General features: G+C 39.7%; 1 protein-coding gene across 1 annotated transcript in view; it reads right to left on the bottom strand.

The window, feature by feature from the left end:
* RAD18 (RAD18 homolog (S. cerevisiae)) overlaps positions 1-19,887 on the bottom strand; it is a 152,655-nt gene that overhangs the window by 2,378 nt on the left and 130,390 nt on the right. Inside the window, exon 12 of the mRNA XM_006851574.1 lies at positions 10,313-10,375. Coding sequence (XP_006851636.1) covers positions 10,313-10,375 — 63 coding nt within the window. The remainder of the gene's footprint in view (positions 1-10,312; positions 10,376-19,887) is intronic.

Genomic DNA, 19,887 nt, shown 5'->3' with positions numbered 1-19,887 from the left:
ATTGTGATTTGAGTGAAAGCTTACAGAGCAAATTGGTTTTTCATTCAACAATTCATACACGTTCTTTGTGACATTGATAACAACAGTACTCACTCTTCCCACTTCCTGTGTTGATCAACCATTCAATCTTCTTTTCCATCCTTTTCCTGCCTTCTTAGCTTTGTTCTTGGGCAAATGCTGCCCTTTTGATCCCCTACAGTTGATTGTTCTGAAAAGTACTTACCTTCCAGGTGTCACTGTTCAGGTTACAGGCCTGTCTGTCAGTAGGTGGAAGCTGAACCTTGGGAAGTGAGTTCAGTCAAGGCCTCAAAGGTGACTAAGGGCCAGAGTCTCAAGGCTTCCACCAGTCTCTACCCAACAAGACTGAACTTTTAAAATTTCTACTTATTATAATTGTGAAATTGCTTCATGTTATCCTCCCACTCTATCCAGAACCTCCTATTGTGATCCCTTTTAGAGGAATGAGCAGCAGTAGCTGAGCACCATCTAGCTCTTCTCGTCTTAGGTTCCCACAGACCATGAGTACTTGGGACTAATTGTCTCGAGTCTTTGATTTTCTTCACTCTTCTTTGGAAAGACCAAATGTTTCACCTTAGGTGGCCAGTCACAAGCTTTTAAGACCTCAGCCCTTCTTCACTAGAGTAGGATATAGAACACTGTCCTTGTGGATTGTTAGGCTAACTGGCTTAACAATGACGTCACCTGAGACTATGGCCCTTAGCTCCAAAGCCTAGCAACTCATTCCCTCATGATATTTCATTATGATGCAGAAATTTTCATAACTTTGTCCCCACTGTATTATATTCACAGATACATTTACAGCATATTTAAATACACAAGTAGAATTCTACTCTGTCAAACCTATATAAATCCATTGGTGCAATCCCATTCAACTTCCCACATTTGTTCAGCTTGTGTGTGTCTACCTGTATATCCACTCATACATTGTTGTTTTTACTGTTATTGTTGTCAAGTGTCGTCGAGTTGGTTCTGAACCACAGTGATTCTGTATAGGGTTTCCAAAGAACAGCTGGTGAGCTTGAACCTTGAGGCTGACCTTGTGGTTCAAATCGACTTTGCAGTACAGCGTATTAACATGTAGTACCACATAGGATTGTATATTTAACTTTGTAACCTTTAACCATTGTTCTCTTCCCAGTGCCTTCCTTTGTCTTGATCATTATGTGATGACCCCTCAACCTTGATCATATACTGCCTTTCCCTTCATCAAAATTCATCTGCATCTATTCCCTTATCAGTAATTTACCTTCCTACTCCATCCCATCCTTGGTAACTCTCAAAGAGTGTGTCTTTCTCTGTGTAAGCCTCTTCGTGACTTTTTACAATAGCAGTCTTGAAAAATATTTGTCCTTCTGTGACTAATTTCACTCAGTATAATGTCTTTTAAATGTATCCTTTAACACTGTGCTGTACTTCACTGTGTCCTGGGGTGGTGCTGTAGGATAAGCACTGGACCACAAGGTTTGAGCCTGCTGGTTCAAAACCACCAGTCACTCATTGGAAACCCTATACAGGGTCACTATGAGTCGGAACCTACCAGACAGCACTTGTTAACCATATGTGCCGTAACTGTTTTCTGGGCCTTTTTTTTCTTTTTTAACTTTGCTATTATTGCTGGGGATGTGATGAAGTTTATTTTTCTTTTTAAAGTAAACTACACAGAAAGTAATGAGGGTTAGAATTAATATCTACCAGCAGTCTAACATAAAAATATGAAATCAGACTCCTTATTACAGGGTGTAAACTGATGAAGAACTCAATCTTGAAAAAACATTCGGGCGTAGCTCTGTTGTGGAGAAAGAGATTCTTAGGAGATTTAAGTGTGAGCTTTAGCAATGATGATCAGATGTAAGACTAGAGAATTTTCAACCCTTCTGGGGTTTAGCTGTATTAACCAAAATGAATGCAATTATTTCCCTACCCAGTTACCACAGGGATTAGATACTACAATGACTATGAAAGGGCCTACTTTACATGAATAGCATACAGTAGGAATTTCATAGATGTTCAGTGAATGCATGACATTTGTTTCTCAAATACTCAGAAAAAACTTTTTATTTCATTAGAATCTATTACCTAGAAAACAGTGGCATAAAAGAAAGAAAAGGTATCAGTCAATATACAATGTTTTCCTTGTTGTTGTTGTTGTTAGGTGCCATTGAGTTGGTACTGACCCATAGCGACCTTACGCACAACAGAACAAAGCAAGCTGACATCTTTGCTCTTCAACACTTTAAAAAGGTCTTGTGCAGCAGATTTGCCTAATGCAAAACGTTGTTTGACTGCTGCTTCCATAAATGTTGATAGCTGATCCAAGAAGATTGAAGTCCTTGACAATCTTTCTTAGGATAAAATTATTTCTGGATAAAGGCTGCTTAAGAGGAGTGGGTCTCTCTGCTTTTGTTGCCAGATGATAGAAAACTCTCCAGTAGTTAACATTAAACCAAAAGAGAGAACCAACATGATACATGATTGGTATCTAAAAATTGCTCTACAAGCTGAAGAAAGGAGCGGAGACTCAGAAATGGAAAAGATTATACATCTAAGGGCACATACTCGATTCCATGTACAATTTCTCACATTCAGAATAGGAAGCCATGGTTTACTGCCTGTACAAAAGTATTGTTGTTGTTGTTGTTATGTGCCATCGAGTCGGTTCCGACCCATAGCGACCCTGTATAGGGTTTCCGAGGGTGTAAATCTTTACGGGAGTAGAAAGCCTCATCTTTCTCCCGCGAAGCAGCTGGTAGTTTCAAACCGCTGACCTTAAGGTTCGCAGCCCGATTCGTAACCACTACGCTACCAGAGCTCCTACAAAAGTATTAGGTTCAAAATAAATGGACTGTGAGAGATGGCAACTCCTAGGGTTTCCAAGGAGTGATTGGTGGGCTTGAACCATTGATCTTATGGTTAGCAGTCCACACCAGGACTCCAAATCTATACGGGAGCAGAAAGCCTCATCTTTCTCCTGCAGAGCGACTAGTGGACTTGAAGTGCTCACCTTGTGGTTCACAGTTCAGTGTTTATCCTACAGAGTCCTCATGCTCCCCTTTTTTACTTTATTCCTCTACTACTGTACTATTTCGTGTTAAATACATACTTTCTAGTTACCATTTTCATTTCCTTGTCTTTTTTTTTTAATGTTTTATTGTGAATTATGTGATAGTTTACATGGGAAAACACTAGTTTTATATTCATCTTATCATATATCACTTCATTGCCATGGTTACAATCCCCTCCATGCATCATCAACCAACCAAAGGGCATACCCTACAAGCCTGCCCCCTGGGTCGTAAGCACACAACCCCTCTCCCTCTTTGGCATCATCACTGCTTCTCTGGGTAGGGTCCCGCTCTCCTTCTCGTCTCCCTTGATGGACTCAGGGACATCCGCTCCTGGAGTGCAAAGTCAATCACTCCCTTCTTTTGCTACAAAACATCTACCTTTACATTTCCAACCCTCACAAGCAGTCCTGATAACAATTATTCACTATTGTATCACAAGAGACCTATGTGCATTTCTTTTCATCAGCCCCGCCAGGACAGATTGTATACTACTCAGTGGAGATTCTACCTTCCTCCACGCCTTCTGGATCTAGGTTCCCTCTTGAAAGCTTGTAAGCCAGTCACTTCTTGCCTTTGTAGCCCCCCACCAAGTGGTGGTAGCCATTGTCCAAGTTGCCCATCCCTGTTTACTCTGTGTATGGAGGGGGTGGGAATGATCCTTGTTGTAAAGATTTGTTCCCTCTTTTGAGCTACTGCTCATTTCCTTGTCTTTTACTATATTAAAATTCTTTTATTTTCCTAATTGTTGCCTTGGGGATTACAAGTAACATTAAATTAAAAAAAAAAAAAATGTTTTGCTGTTGTTGAGAACATTCACCGATGATTTCAGTTTCTACATGTCCAAATTCTTCTTGGATCAACTATCATCACTCGTGGAAGCAGCAGTCAAGAGATCAGACAACGTATTGCATTAGGCAAATCTGCTGCACAGGAACTTTTAAAGTGTTGAAGAGCAGAGATGTCAGCTTGAGGACTAAGGTGCACCTGACCCAAGCCATGGTATTTTTCAATAACCTCATATGGATGTGAAAGCTGGACAGTGAATAGGGAAGACCGTAGAAGAATCGATGCCTTTGAGTTGTGGTGTTGGAGGAGAATACTAAAAGTGCCATGGACTGCCAAAAGAACCAACAGATCTATTTTGGAAGAAGTGCAGCCAGAGTGCTCCTTGGAGGCCAGGATGGCTAAGCTTTGTCTTTCATACTTTGGACATATTGTCAGGAGAGAACAGTCACTGGAGAAGGATGTCATGCTGGGTAAGATGGAGGGTCAGAGAAAAAGAGGAAGACCCCCATCGAGATGGATCAGCCAGGTGGCATCATTGATGGCGTCAAGTGTGGCAGTGGTGGTGGGGTTGGCCCAGGATCGGACATCGTTTCGTTCTGCTGTGCATGGGGTCGCTATGAGTCGGTTCCGACTCGATGGCACCTGACAACAACCACATGCCCAAAACATAGACCGATGATTTCAGTGTCTACATGTCCAACACTGTGATAGTAATTCTTTTCAGTTGTGCAGCCATGCTCCCCTGAATTCTGAGTTGTTCCTGTCCATGAACATGAGCTCAGTGCTGCCTTTCTTTCTAGTTGCTGTTACTAATTTGATCTCATATTTTATTGTTGTTAAGTGCTGTCGAGTCAGTTTCAACTCACAGTGACCCTGTATAGGGTTTTCAGGACTGTAAATGTTAATGGGAGCAGAAAGCCTCATCTTTCTCCTGTGAAGCAGCTGGAGGGCTCGAAATGCTGATCTTGTGGTTTGCAGTACAGTGCTTATCATATAGAACCACCGCACTCCCATACAGGTTGTTCTTAAGAGCATAATGCTCTTGGCAGACATGTTTTACTTGTTGTTGTTGTTAAGTGCTGCTGAGTCGGTTCTGACTCATAGGGACCCTGTATAGTGTTTTCGAGGTCTGACCGGCCAATCCTGTGATTCACAGTCCAGTGTTGATCCTACAGCACCATACCAGGAGTCCTTTTTTAACTTGTTAAGCTAAATAATTGTTAGATTTTACGAAGATTTCAGGGACACTCTTGACTTAAGGTTAAAGATTATCCCAAGGTACAAATTTCAGGGCTTCATCCAGCCCCCATGGGTCCAGAAGGTCTACAGACCATAAGAATTTGAAATTCTGTCTTGCATTTCCTCCTTTTGATCAGGATTCTTCTATAGAAGCTTTAATCAAAATTCAGTACTGGTAACCAGGCACCTCCAGCTCTGGTCTCATGGCAAAGGAGGCCCTTGTTCATCAAGATAAATAGCCACACGTTCCATTTCCTCCTCTGATGCCTGAGTCTCCTCCTCCTTCTGTTGTTCCACATGAATATAAACCAGTTGTGTCTTGGACAGCTACTTGCAAGCTTTTAAGGCTTCAGCACTACATACTATGAGGTAGAACAGAAGCACTCAACAATTAACTGGGATCTCCCATGAAGCCATGACCCCGAAGCTCCAAACCAAGAAACAAAATCCCATGAAGAGTCTTGGCTGTCCATCAGCAGCCTCAGCAGCTACTCTTCTTTGAGTCATCATTGTATGTCTCCTGCACAGCTCTGGTCACTTCAACTTCTTACAGTTGCACAGGTTGTGCAACCCTACCCTTCATCAACATGATTTCTCCATCACCATCAAAAGATACTCAGTACTCCATAAGCAATAACTTCCTCTTGCCATCTCTCTCCTGCCCCCGGTAACCACTAATAAACTTTCTTCTCGACACATATGTTCTGTTCTAGAATATATATATACGTAAAGTCCGAGTCTTTGTCCTTTTCTGACTAACTTATTTCACTCAGCATGTCATTAAGCTCAAATCATATAAAATTATTTATTTGGCTTCTGGCTCTCTATGGGGCAAAGGATCCAAATAGAATATCTGTGTATAACCTTGAAATTAAAACTTGAAGTCACAGCATGAAAGAAAAGTTACAAGCTGATTTCTCTCATGAACATAACAACAAAACATAACAAAAAAATATTAAGAAACCAAACCTAGCAATATATTAAAAAAAGATAAACAGTCACCATAAGCTATGTTTATTTTAGGAACGCAATATTGATTTAACATTTGAAAAATTAATCAATATAATTCTCCACAGTGGCATAGTCAAGGATAAAAGTCATATATTACTCTCCGTAGATGCATTAAAAACATTTCAAAGTTCAATACTTACACATGTTAAAAACTAGGAATAAACAGTAAGACATTGAATGTTTTCTCTCTCACAGAATGCAAAAAGAAAAGTATGTCTTTATTACCACTTCTATTCAACATTTAACTATAGGTTCTAACCAGTTCAATTAAGCAGTAAAGAAGATATAAAACAAGGTATTCTATGGATATGACATAAGCAAGTATGAGGGAAGAAAAGCAGTAGTGCTACAAAATCATAGAAATTTAATAAACAAAAATATCAAAATGTGAAGCTACATCTCCTCCACCTAGGTCTATGCATTTCTAAGATGGTGTTTCTAGCTCTCTAACCCTTTCTGGAAGAACGCTGCACTCGGATTTACACTAGGTCAAAACAGCAATTTTGGCATCCTTGAGGGGCTTTTGGGGAACAAAAAGAAGCCTGAAAGACCAAGATGGAGGCAGTAGCATGGACAGTGTAAGAGTTTCCCAATGAAATTCTTGTAGGACAACTCTTTTTACGCTTGAAGAATGCATCATGAATACATAATAAATACCAATAAAAAAGTTCCAAAACAAGACACCCACATTATGACGATTCCATTAGAAAACATGGCTGACTAATAAATATATGTGACTTCTCACGCATGGAGTTATGATGACACACAGATTATCAATAGTGAAAATGGTTTTTTTCAGATTTTATTATGAATATTGTTGTTAAATGCTGTAGAGTTGGTTCTGACCCATAGTGACCCTGTATAGGGTTTCCAAGGAGTGGCTGGTGAGCTTGAACCACTGACCTTGCAGTTCAAACCAACTTTGCAGTCCAGAACATTACTCCACAACACCATGAGAAAAGTATGTTCTAAAAGTTTCTTTTTAAGGCACCATGAGATCAGTAATTTAAAAGATTCTTATGTGGCACTCCTGACCCATTCACAGGCTCCTGAAGCCATGTAAGCGGTGTCCCTACCTCTAAAAGCCACTAGTCAGCAGATTGAAACCCATCAGTCGTGGCTGAGTGATGGACACATTCCTTCATTCACATACCTATTGTGTATCTACTGTGTCTCACCCACCCAGGACTGTGCTAGGTGCCAGAGCTTCATGATCCATAGAATGACTCTCTATAAAGGGACTCAGGTGTTGAGTACAGCTGCTTCTGAATGAAGTGTGAAGAAAGCAATGGCAATTCCTAGCTATACTAAGAAAAGGGAAATGGCAATTCAGGCAGAAAGGCACAGGAGAAAAGGCAGAATGACTCACTGTGTCAATTGTGAGTAGCTCAGCTTCAATAAAGCAAAGCAAAGGGAGTGAAATGCAATAAACCAGTCGAGTAGGCTGGGGCCAGACCCCGAGGAGCCTTAGATGCTGCCAAGAGCTGGAAGAATGAGGGGAAGAGCACAGTCTATTTTTGATCTTACTGGAGCTCAGTCACTTTCTCTATAAAATGAAGGGATTGGAATGGATGAATTCTTACATTTCTTCTAACTTCAACATTTATTACCTCTGAGGATCAGGGATGGATCATGACTCTTCTAAGAGCTTTCTGGTAATAATGATTGGAAAGGATTTCATTATCAAGAAATATCTGGGCTCAGGAATTCTGGGCTACAGTGTGTCATAGTCATTGGTTTGGTTTAGGATGAACACGGTGATTCCTGGTATAGGAAAAAGCAGCTGCCAAAGACATAACCTCTTCACTCACAGAATTCAGACTAATGTTGAGGTGAGAAAAGTGCAGGTAGCCAAGATTTGAACTTTAATAAGTTGTTGGTGCTTCAATTAATAAATATCTCACTGACCTCACAGTCACCTCACAATGCATTCCTCAGATACACTAGGCTTCCATTCTCCTAATAATTCAGCTATGAAACTATGAATGTCAATAGGAGAGTAAACCTCTCCTTCTTTGGTGACTGCAGTTAATGGTTTAAAACCTGACATTTCACACACTGGGTTGTTAGCTTACCTCCATCACTCACCACTAATGGCTATGTGGCTCTGGGCTGGAGATTTACCTCTTTAAGCCTCAGTTTCCTCACTATAAAACAGGAATAATAATAGTACCAACATTATAGTGTTGTTGTGATACTTAAATGAAATTACCTGTATCAAGTAGGCTTATGTTGGTATTGGGGTTAAAAGACTAAATTTGTAAGGGACATGGGCAATGTGCTGGGGGAAAAAAGGACACAGTGCTATAAGAGCATATAAAAAGGAGGATTTGGTCCAGTAAGAAGGGTCAGTGCAGTCTTCTGGAAGAACTAACTCCTGGGCTGACATCTGAAGGTGAGTAGGTGGAAACAGATGACAAAAGACAAGAAGAACACTTGGGTAAAGAGGAGAGCTTGGCCAAAGGCCCTGTGATGGGCAGAAGCTTGACCTATAAGAGCTATAAAGTCTATAGGAGTGAAGCAGAGAGTAAGAGAGAATGGAGTACAGCTGTGTACCAAAAGGTGTATCAAACCAAGAGACCAGATGACCTTTTATCAAGAGTAATGAAGAGTCCTGGTATGGCGCTGTGGGATAATGTGCTAGACCGCAAGGTCAGTTTGAACCACAAGGTCAGCGGTTCAAATTCACCAGCTGCTCAGAAACCCTATACAGGGTCACTATGAGTCAAAACTGACTCAACAGCACTTAAAACAACAAATAAACTTAAAAGGAATAAGAGGCCAATGCTTTTTTTTTTTTTTTTTAAAGCAAAAGGATGGTAACAGGGATCAGATTTTGCATTTTGAAAAAATGGCTCTAGTTGCAGTATGAGACTAGAAAGAAACGAGAAGAAATGAGAACAGACAAATCAAGAAGACATTGTCTAATTAAAACAAGACTGTATCATGGATCAGGGTGATGAGCGAAGTGGAAATAAACTGATGGGTTCAGAAAATACCTGAATAGTATAATCCAAATGACAGTTCATGGATTAGACAGAAAAGCAACAGAAAGCAGGATGTCAGGAATGAAGCCTTGTTTCTCTGCTTAAGCAATTGACTTAAAAGAAACACTGAAAAAGGACCATGTCTTTTCTTACTTTACAACTTTAGGGGGAGGATAAATTTAGGGAGAATAATGTTTGGCACTGGGAAGATAAGGATTTCCATATGACGTCTTCTGCGATTCTCTATAAAGAAAGAGAAGCATTTTCAGCTGGGGGTGGAGCCATTGAAAGGAGATGTTGTTGTTGTTAAGTGCCGTCGAGTTGGTTCCGACCCAGAGCGACCCTGTACAGGGTTTCCGAGGGTGTAAATCTTTACAGGAGAAGAAAGCCTCATCTTTCTCCCGCAGAGCGGCTGGTAGTTTCGAACCGCTGACCTTAAGGTTCGCAGCCTGATTCGCAACCACTACGCTAAGGTTTGAAATAATCATCATAAAGAATGGGGCAAAGGATTGGCCACAGAAATGGAGTATAATTACCAAGCAGTTTTGAGGGCCACTTGAGGTGTGTGCAAATGAAGGTATAGTGAAATCAGTCCAGCTGACTTGGTGAGTTACAGCTCACTCCCTGTACAGAGGATTGATGAAACTGTAATCTTCTTCAACCTGGTTCCTTTCCTCCTTACTGACCAGTGGGGTCTAGAAAAGGTTCCCCAACACCAACATTCTCATTCCCTTGACTGATGCCTAGGTGGAATTAGAGAGTGATGTCCATTTATCTTACAGTAAGCCACTCCTCAGAAACCCTATACAGGGTCACTAGAAGTTGGAACCGACTCAATGGCACTTAACAACAACAACAAGCTGGTCTCATGACCAATAAATCAGGAAGGGATTAAGTTTTCTAAAGATTCTGAGTCAGTACTTATGGCCAATCTAGCAATTCCCAATAAGAACAAGTTACCTTTAGAGAAACAACTTCTGATAAGTAACTACAGTCATTACACCAGGATCCCATTTCTAAGCAGAAATATGTAAAAGAAAAGAAAAAAACAAAGTAGCAAGTGGGGAATCTTTACCATGATTATGTGTGAATTATTAATTTCTTAAATCAGCATTAAAAACTCTTTTGTTTGAAAATCAATTATACAGAATTATAATTTCTCAGGTCAAATTGCATACTTATTTCTTGATTATAAAAACTCACTTATGTAATGCTTCCCAGGCTTCCTCCTCTTCTAGGAGATCTCTTATGATGTCTGAACTGGAACTAAAAGGAAATGTACATCAGTATTGCCAGACAAAAGACTGGGTGGTTCAATTACGTATAATCCTAGAAAATGCAAACTCGAGTGACAGAAAGCGCATCAGGAGACCAGTAGTGCCCACAGCAGAAGGAGGAACAGAATGAGCAAGGAGGGCTCAATCACACAGGACACTTGGGCTACGGTCACTGAGGTTAAAGATTCACAGCTATAAACCTTATATCAAGACTCATCAAATTACGCACCTTAAATACATGCAGTTTAGTATACAGTAATTGCATTTCAATAAAGCTATGAAAATATAAAATTTGCAATAAATCAATACAACTTATATAAACCCCTCAATATAAAATCTTGATTCAAACAGAACAGTCACGAATCTCATCATGCCTATGACATAATTCCTGTGGCAACCATATATCAGACTGTTTTTAAGAAAACCATGAGTAATGAGATTCACAAATAATGCCAAGTTCCTAGCCCCCTTTAAGCAAAGTAACACAAAATTGAGTTAATTTGAGCTATTGGAGTCCTAGTGTGGTGCTATAGGATACACATTTGACTGCTAACTACTTATTTACAGTGTTGATATGAGTCGGAACCGACTTGACAGCACTTAACAGCAACATGCTAGTAATAGAGCTATGTGGCAAGCACTGGACTACTAATTACAAGGCTGGAAGTTCAAACCCACTAGCCACTCTGCAAGAGAAAGATGAAATTTTCTGCTCCTGTAAAGATTTACAGTCTCAGAAACTCCAAATAGGGTTGCTATGAATCAGAATCGACTAGCAGTGGGTTTGGTTTTTTAAATAATGGAATCAAAGAGCCCTGGTGGTACAGTGGGCTAAGTAAGGAGCTACTAACCACAAGGTCTATCTATGGTTCAAATCCACCAGTTTCTCCATCAGAAAAAGATGAAGCTCTGTTTCCATAATAGTAGTACATAGATTCCTTTTTCCTTTTTACCATGCATTTGGTGAAGGTTTATAGAACAGATCAGTCAGTTTTCCATGCCACAATTCATACACATTGTGTTTCATCTCACTGATTGGAAGCCCCACAATGAAACACTCTTATGCCACATCCTTCCTGTTTCCACATTTCCAGTCCTCCTTTACAAACCCTTCTGAATTTTTTCCTTGGGTAATTGCTGCCCTTTGGATCTCAAGTGGTTGATTATTCTAAAGTCCATGAAGCACTCAGTGTTATTGATCCCACTATAGACTTGTTTATTGTTTGACTGAAAATTGGGAGGGGAGTCTGAATTTGTTTCCTGACTAGTAGTTCTACCAATCTTTCATTCTAACAGTAAGCCAGATCTTTTTTCTTTTTTTTTAAATATGATTTTGGGTTATGGTCCACATTTCTTTCCTACTCTATCCAGGACCTTCTAATGTAATCCCACTTGGAGCACTTGGTAGTGCCAGCTGGGCACAGTTCTTTAGGTTTTAGGGTCATGGAGACCGATGTTCATGTGGTCCATAAGTCAAGTGGATGAATTCTTTCCATGGAACTTGGATTTTGATCAATCTTCCTTTCTCCAAGCAGGGAGAAACCAATATTTGCATCTTAGATGGCTGCTCATGACCCCAGTTGCTAAACACCAAAGAAGGGTGTATAACATTGTCTTTGTGGACTACGTTAAGCCAATTGACCATGATGTCCTGTTAAACTATGGTCCTGAATTCCCAGGTCCAGTGACCCATTCCCTCAAGGTGTTTGTAATTTCTAAGAAGTTTCCATAACTTGGCCCTCTGTATACTCCACCACATTCATGGATATATTTATTGTTTTTGCTGTTGTTTTTCTGTAGGTGCTGTTGAGTCAGTTCAGACTCATAGTGACCCTATGTATGACACAATGAAACACTGCCAGGTCCCGCATTAGCCTCACAATTGTTCTTAGGCTTGAGTCCATTGCTGTTGCTACTCTGTCAATCCATCTCATTGGGACTTCTTTTCCACTGACCCCTCTACTTTACCAAGCATTATGTCCTTCTCCAGGGACTGGTTTCTTCTGATAACATGTATTAAGCATGAGAGACAAAGTCTTATCATCCTGGTTTCTAAGGAGCATTCTAGTTGTACTTCTTCCAAAAGAGATGTTTTGTTTTTCTGGCAGTCCATAGTACTGTTAATAGCTTTCTCCAAAACCATGGATTGATTCTTGTATGGTCTTCCTTATTCACTGACCAACTTTCACATACATATAAGAAAATACCATGACTTGAGTCAGTCGCACCTTAGTCCTCAAACTGGTATTTTCATTCTTTAACATGAGGTATTTTGCAGTAGAGTTGATTTCTTGATAGTTGTTTCCATGAGTGTTGCTTGTGGACCTAAGCAAAATGAAGTTATTGACAACGTCGATCTTTTCTCCATTTATCATATTATTTATTGGTCCAGTTGTGAGGATTTTGTTTCCTTTACATTGAGGTGTACTCCATATTGAAGGCTATAGTCTTTGATCTTGATCAGTAAGTATTTTAAGTCTCTTTGCTTTCAGCAAAGTTGTATCATCTGCATATTGCAAGCTGTTAGTGAGTCTTCCACCAATCCTGATGCCACGTTTTTCTTCACATAATCCAGCTTCTCGGATTATTTGTTCAGCATACAAATTGAATAAGTATGGTGAAAGAACACAACCCTGGCTCACACTTTTCTTCATTTTTAACCATTCAGTATCCCCTTGTTCTGTTCTTTGGTCTATGTACAGGTTCTTTATGAGTCTAATTAAGTGTTCTGGAACATCCATTCTTCCCAATGTTATCCATAGTTTGTTATGATACACACAGTCAAAAGCCTTTCAACAGTCAACAGAGCACAAGTAAACATGTTTCTGGTATTTTCTAATTTCAGCCAAGATCCATCTGATGGCAGCAATAAGATCTCTTCTGAATCCGGTTTTACTTTCTAGCAATTAGTTCCTTGTAGATGCACTGTTGCAACCATTGTTTGAAATATCTTCATGAAAATTTTACTTGAATGTGACACTGATATTGTTTGATGACTCTACATTACTTTGTGTTACCTCTCTTTGGAATGGGCACAAAAATGGATCTCTTCAAATCACGTGGCTACACAGTTGTGACTTTCAAATTTCTTGGCATAGATGAGTGATCACCTCCAGTGCTGCATCAGTTTGTTGAAAGATTTCAATTTGTATTCCATCAATTCCTGAAGACTTGTTTTTCGCCAATGCCTTCAGTGCAGCTTGGACTTCTTCCTTCAATATCATCAGTTATTGATCACATGCTACCTCTAGAAATGGCTGAACATCTAACTCTTTTGGTATAGTGACTCTGTAAGCCTTCAATTATTATTTTTTCTCCCCAGGGTCATTCAATATTTCACCTATAGAATGCTTCAATATTGCAGCCTGACACTTGAATTTTTCTCCAATTCTTTCCGCTTGAGAAATACTAGCCATGTTTTTTCCTTTTGTTTTCTATCTCTCGGTCTTTGCACATTTCATTATAATATGTGACCTTGTTGTCTCGTGCTGTCATTTGAAATTTTCTGTTCAGCTCCTCTATGTCCTCATTTCCTCCATTTACTTTAGCATCTCTATGCTGGAGAACAAGTTTCAGAGTCTCTTCTGACATCCATTTTGATCGTTCCTTTCTTTCCTGTCTTCTTAATGATCTTTTGCTTTCTTCCTGCATAATGTTCTTGATGTCATTCCACAGCATTCTAGTCTTGGGTTGTAAATGTCTAATGCATCAAATCTCTTCTTGAAAATTATTCAAGGTCGTATTTTGGCCCTTGTGGACTTGTTTAATTTCCTTCAGCTTCAGCCGAACTTGCATATGAACAATTTATGGTCTATTCCACAGTCTGCCCTATTTTTGTTTTGGCTAATAAGGAGCTTTTCTAACATCTCTTCCCACAAATGCCATCAATTTGGTTCCTGTGCATCCCACCTGGTGAGGTCCATGTAGTTGCCTTTTAAGTTGTTTAAAAAAAGGTATTTGCAATGAGTAAGTCATTGGTCTTACAAAATTCTATCATGTGATCTCCAGCAGAATTTTTATCACCAAGGCCATATCATCCAACTACTGAACCTTCCTCTTTGTTTCCAACTTTCACATTCCAATCACCAGTCACTATCATTGCATTTTGATTGATTGCATGTTAGATCAATTTTAGACTGAAGAAGTTGGTAGAATTCTTCAGGTTCATCATCACTGGGTTTAGTGGATGGTGCATACATTTGAACAATACATTTGTAGGCGTATGGGTATCATCCAATCACAGACAGTACTGTACGTTAAGATAGATCTTGAAATGTTCTTTTTGATGATGGATGCAATGCTATTACTCTTCAATTTTACGTTCCTGGCATAGTAAACCAGATGACTGTCAGATTCAAAATAGCAAATACCAATCCATTTCAGTTCATTAATGCCCAGAATATCAATCTTTATGTGGTCTATTTAATTTTTGACAACTCCCAATATTCTTAGCTTTGTGCATTCCAGGTTCTGATTATTAATGAACGTTTGAGCTGTTTTTCCTTATTTTGAGTTATGCTGCATCAGCAAATGAAGGCCTTTAAAGTTTTGCTCCATTCATGGCAGTATGGTCTATACTCTACTTTGAGGAGGCAGCTCTTCCCCCAATCATATTTTCAGCGCCTCCAACTTGAGGGGCTCATCTTCTGGCAATGTATCTGACAATGTTCCACTGCCATTCATAAGGTTTGTAGTAGCTAAACATTCAAAAGTAATCTGCCTCTCCTTATTTCTATTCTGGAAGCTCCACTGAAGCCTGTTCACCATGGGTACCCCTGCTGGTACTTAAAATATCAGTGGCATAGCTTCCAACATCACAGTACCATAAGCCACCGCAGTATAACAAACTGACAGATGAGTGGGGATGATATATTTGCAGCAAAGGTAAATAGCCATGGATCTCAGAGGTAACCTTTAATTTGTCTATAGGCAAGTCTTGATGGGCATGTGCTTCTGCAACTGCACTGCAGTAATTCCTTCAGCTACCTGGTGGGCAACCACTGATCTGAACCTGTCAAACCCCTAAACATCTATCACTCCTTTCCATTGCAGGTGATTGCCCTCAGAACAACACATCAGTTTAGCACACTGATTCCACCTTAGTGTGAACTGCCTTATACTAATCTCAATAAACTGCTAGCTAAAAGTCATTTTTATTAGAAGAGAAGGTAGGAAAAGCATCCAAAAGACCTTTCGCCAACGCTATTGTTTTTATTTACTCATTTATTCTTTCTTCTTTTCCTAAGAGATAGACTCACACAGCCACTCACTAAACAGTGCTTAAATTCAATGCCATCCCTATTCTCTTATTTTTGAAATAAGTATTACAATGCTGAAAAGAAAACTGGGGCTGTTTTAACCTTTTTCAGTCCCTTCTCTTTATCTTTGCCTGGATAGCATCCTCCATTGTTTACTTGCAAAGAGAGAGGACAATGCTTCTCAGCCTTTTTATATTACCAATCTCCCTAAAGAGCCTTTATAGAACTTTTTTGTTTTCTAATCACCTCCTAACCCATGAAAATTTAATGTCATAGGTATAATGCATATCTGCTTTTATATTGTATGGGGGGTGGTGGTGTTCCACAAAGTTTGTGGAAAATGCCACTGTACTTCAATATTTCCATGAACTTTCTGAAGCCCCCTAGTATGTATATATCTATATATATATATCTTTGTGTATATTACACATAAATAGTAAGGTGTTTTTTTCTGACATCCCTCTCCTAAGAACCAACTTCCTTTGGACCCATATTGTTCCTATTGAGAACACACAAACTAAGAGAATGTGAGGTGGTCATGTAGCTCTGAGTCCTAAGGGATGTCACTAGGTTGCTGTTGCTAAGTGCCATGGAGTCGTTTGCGACTCATAGTGACTCTGAGGAGCAGCTGATGGGTTTGAACTGCCAACCTTATGGTTCAAAGTTCAGTGCTGATCCTGCATTGCCAGACCAGGCGTCTGGATGTCACAATAAGAAATAGTAAAGCCAACTTTCTGCAAACATCCCTCTCTACCTACACTCAATTTTGTTTTATCTTTCTAAATACAGGAAGAGTATCCCTACTATCCCAGGTAAGTAAGCACAATGGCCAAGCCTGTCACTAACCTAGCAGAGTTTGTGATCAATTTACCCTGGGTATTTCAGATCACCAGCACACATTGCTGATTTGTTAAAGAAAAATATTTGTGGTGCATTCATGATACAGACCTGAGAGGATTTTGCTATGTTATCTCGGTGAAAACAAATGGTACAGGAGGTTTACAAACAGCACATAGAGGAGGCTGGTCTGCCCTCTCTTCTTTCTCCATGACTTCAATACCGTCAGCCAGTAAGGCTGCACACAGCTCCCCGAACTCCAAAGTTCTCCTTACCTTTCCTTCAGCTCCATCTGAGTCACTAATATGGCTGATACCCAAATCACTAACCTGAACGATAAAAAGTTTGCGAGCTCTGAGGTTTTCCCAGAATGAAATCTCAGGATTACCTGCTATATCTGCTTCTCTCATGCTACGTCACCACTGAAGAAGTGAAAGCTGGTGCCAACGCAATTAAAATACCAACACAACTATGAATTCCTTTTTAAAGGTGTATACATGCACTTAACTATATTCCATCTATAAAAACCACATTCCTAAAATTAAGTACAGGTTTACAAATAAGGCATTATGAAGAGACTATTAAACATGATTGTTTGAATGGGAATGAAAACTGGCTGGGAAGAGGAATCAGGGGTGTTTCCAGCATTACAATGTTCTATGTTTATGGAGATGATGGTTACATAGATATGTTGTTGTTGTTCAATGCCTTCGAGTCAGTTCCGGCTCAGTGACCCTGTATAGGGTTTGCAAAGAGCGGAACTTGAGGTTCAAATTAGCTTATGAGTCAGCACCAACTCAATGGCAGTTAACAACAACATTTGTGTTACTAAAATTGTTGCTCTTAGATCTCATCCTTGTAGACAGAAGCAATAAATATCTTTGAAGTCTTAGTCATGTCAATATGCCTTGAAGATCAAAATTTTTTTTAATATAGGCAGACCTTGAGTTACGAATGCCCAACTTAATGGACAGCTCCTACTGGTCCTTTAATATAATCAGGTTGATTCTTCATAGTAAGCAGAACAGAAAAAACTATAGGTTGAAGCCCTGAAATGGGAGACCTGGAAGAGGTACGAGTCCTTTCAGAAGCCTGATTTGTGAGGTTAGCAGCACTGAGGAGAGCTGCACATATTCTAAGTGTAAGGTTGGCCTCCTTCTTTGAGCAGGGCATTGCCCTCTTTGAAGATCAGTTTAAGTCTTGCATTGAAATGACTGAACTAGCCCCCACTAGCAACAAATTCTCCACCGCAATCACCTTCACTTGCTGCATGTGCCACTTTTAAAGCACTGAGAAGGTTTTGAGGCTTTTCTTGAACTAAAGTTAGGTTAAATGAGAACCGTACACCTGTTCAGACTGATGTACAAATTCTAAAAGTCACAGTTAGGAACAGATCTCATTAGAAATCCAAGAACTACCTGTATACTTTTAAATATCTAAAAATTCCTCCACAGAAGAAAATGAATTATTCACTTTGGTATACATGAGGTCAGATCAGACATAACCTTAAATATTGTTGTTATATGCTATGGCATTGGTTCCAACTCATAGTGACCCTGTACAGGGTTTCCAAGGCTGTAAATCTTTACGGGATCAGAAAGCCTCATCTTTCTCCCACGGAACGGCTGGTAGTTTAGGACTGCTGACCCTGAGGTTAGCAGACTGATTCGTAACCACTACACTACCAGAGCTCCTTACAGAGCTATTAAGTCTAGCAAATACTTTTTTTTAGTAAATTCTGGCTTCTCTACTATTTGGGTTTGGAACACTGTGGTAGATGCTTTAAGGAGCTGAATAAATATGATTATCTTGTACATAAATGTTACAACTCTCCTATGCAAGGGCATCCAAATCCTGCTCTGACATAACTGCCCAGCCAGGTTAGAATGGATACTCATATCCAGATTAAATACATGTGAGACTCACAGGGAAAAAAGCATCAATCTTGGATTAAGATTTGTTTAAGAAAAATCTGGTGGCTTTTTGTGTGTGTGCTTTGACCTAGCTGGTCTTCGTATATAACATTTTACTCTACGGCACTGTGGGATAAAGCACTGGACCACAGGGTTGGTTTGAACCACAGGTTGGTAGTTCAAACTCATTAACCGGTCCTTGGAAACCCTATACAGGGTCCCTATGAGTTGGAACTGACTCCACGGCACTTAACAACAACAACATTCTCTAACCAAAAGTAGTATGTCTTATCAAGTGAAGGAAAATACTATCTTTGCATGTGCCTTCTGCAATACCGTATCCCATTCTAGGAAAGTTTTTACCACCAAACCTCTGGTGAAAGTATGGCTGGTAATATCACTCAAAGACACACAGAGCACAGATTCCAGTCCTGGTTTTGTTACTGTGTGCCTTGGGTAATTTACTTATTTTTCCCAATTCTCAATACCCTCACCTGTGAAGTCAGGATAATAATACATGCACCTCGTAGGGAGATTTTTGGCACATACTAAGTGCTCAATAAATGTTGGTTCCCTTTCATAAAACAGATTTGGATATGAGTTGCCCAAATAATTGACTCAGCATTCTGCTTCATTTTGCCCGAGAAAATCCAATCACTATGTGCTTTGTTCTATTTTGATCTTTGATCTCCACTGTTTCTATGACACCAGGGTGCAAATTCATCAAAACTTGTTATTTATCCAGCATGGCTGGTACACAGGGTACTGTAGGGAAGGGAAAATGGAAACATCTGCTACAAAAACCCCATGGATTAAGGATTACTTAACAAATGGAATTCTTTTATTCCCTAGTAGCTAGTTGCCCCCACGCCCACCCCCTTAGAATGTGGTTGAGTATATCCAACTTACAGCAACAGTCCCTTGTGGACAGAGCATTGGAGGGCTGATGAGGCCTACCAGGCAGTGAGACTACAGAACACTATACCAGCTACTGTGTGAATCCTTCCCTAGAAGCTGCCTCGACCCCCTATTTTTAGTAACCTGTTCTATAAGGTTAGCAATAGCTTTTACGACAAACACGGTAACAGCTGTCTGACAGCAATAATATATTAGAACAGTAAACATCTTAAATTGAAAAAAAAAAACCAAATCAGTCATTGGTGACAGATAAAATTTACTATTCTGTGAATATACCAATCATTGGAATAATTAGTTTACACATTTGCTTTAATTTATGTAACCACCCTAGGTCTTATCCCTCTTTGAAAAATGGACAAAGGCACAGAGGAATTTAAATAGAAAAACAGGCATGTGACCCAAAGTTTGTTGTCTTTCTACGACACCACACCATTTGAATCAGTAGTTGTTGTTGTTGTTGTTATGTGCTGTCGAGTTGGTTCCGACCCATAGCGACCCTGTACAGGGTTTCCGAGGGTGTAAATCTGTAGTAGCAGGAGAAAAACCCTAATTCATAAAAGTTAAAAATACAATCT

Source organism: Chrysochloris asiatica, unplaced genomic scaffold (assembly GCF_000296735.1).
Source record: "Chrysochloris asiatica unplaced genomic scaffold, ChrAsi1.0 scaffold00030, whole genome shotgun sequence".
Classification (NCBI taxonomy): Eukaryota; Metazoa; Chordata; class Mammalia; order Afrosoricida; family Chrysochloridae; genus Chrysochloris; species Chrysochloris asiatica.
This window is presented reverse-complemented; position numbering and strand designations above follow the sequence as displayed.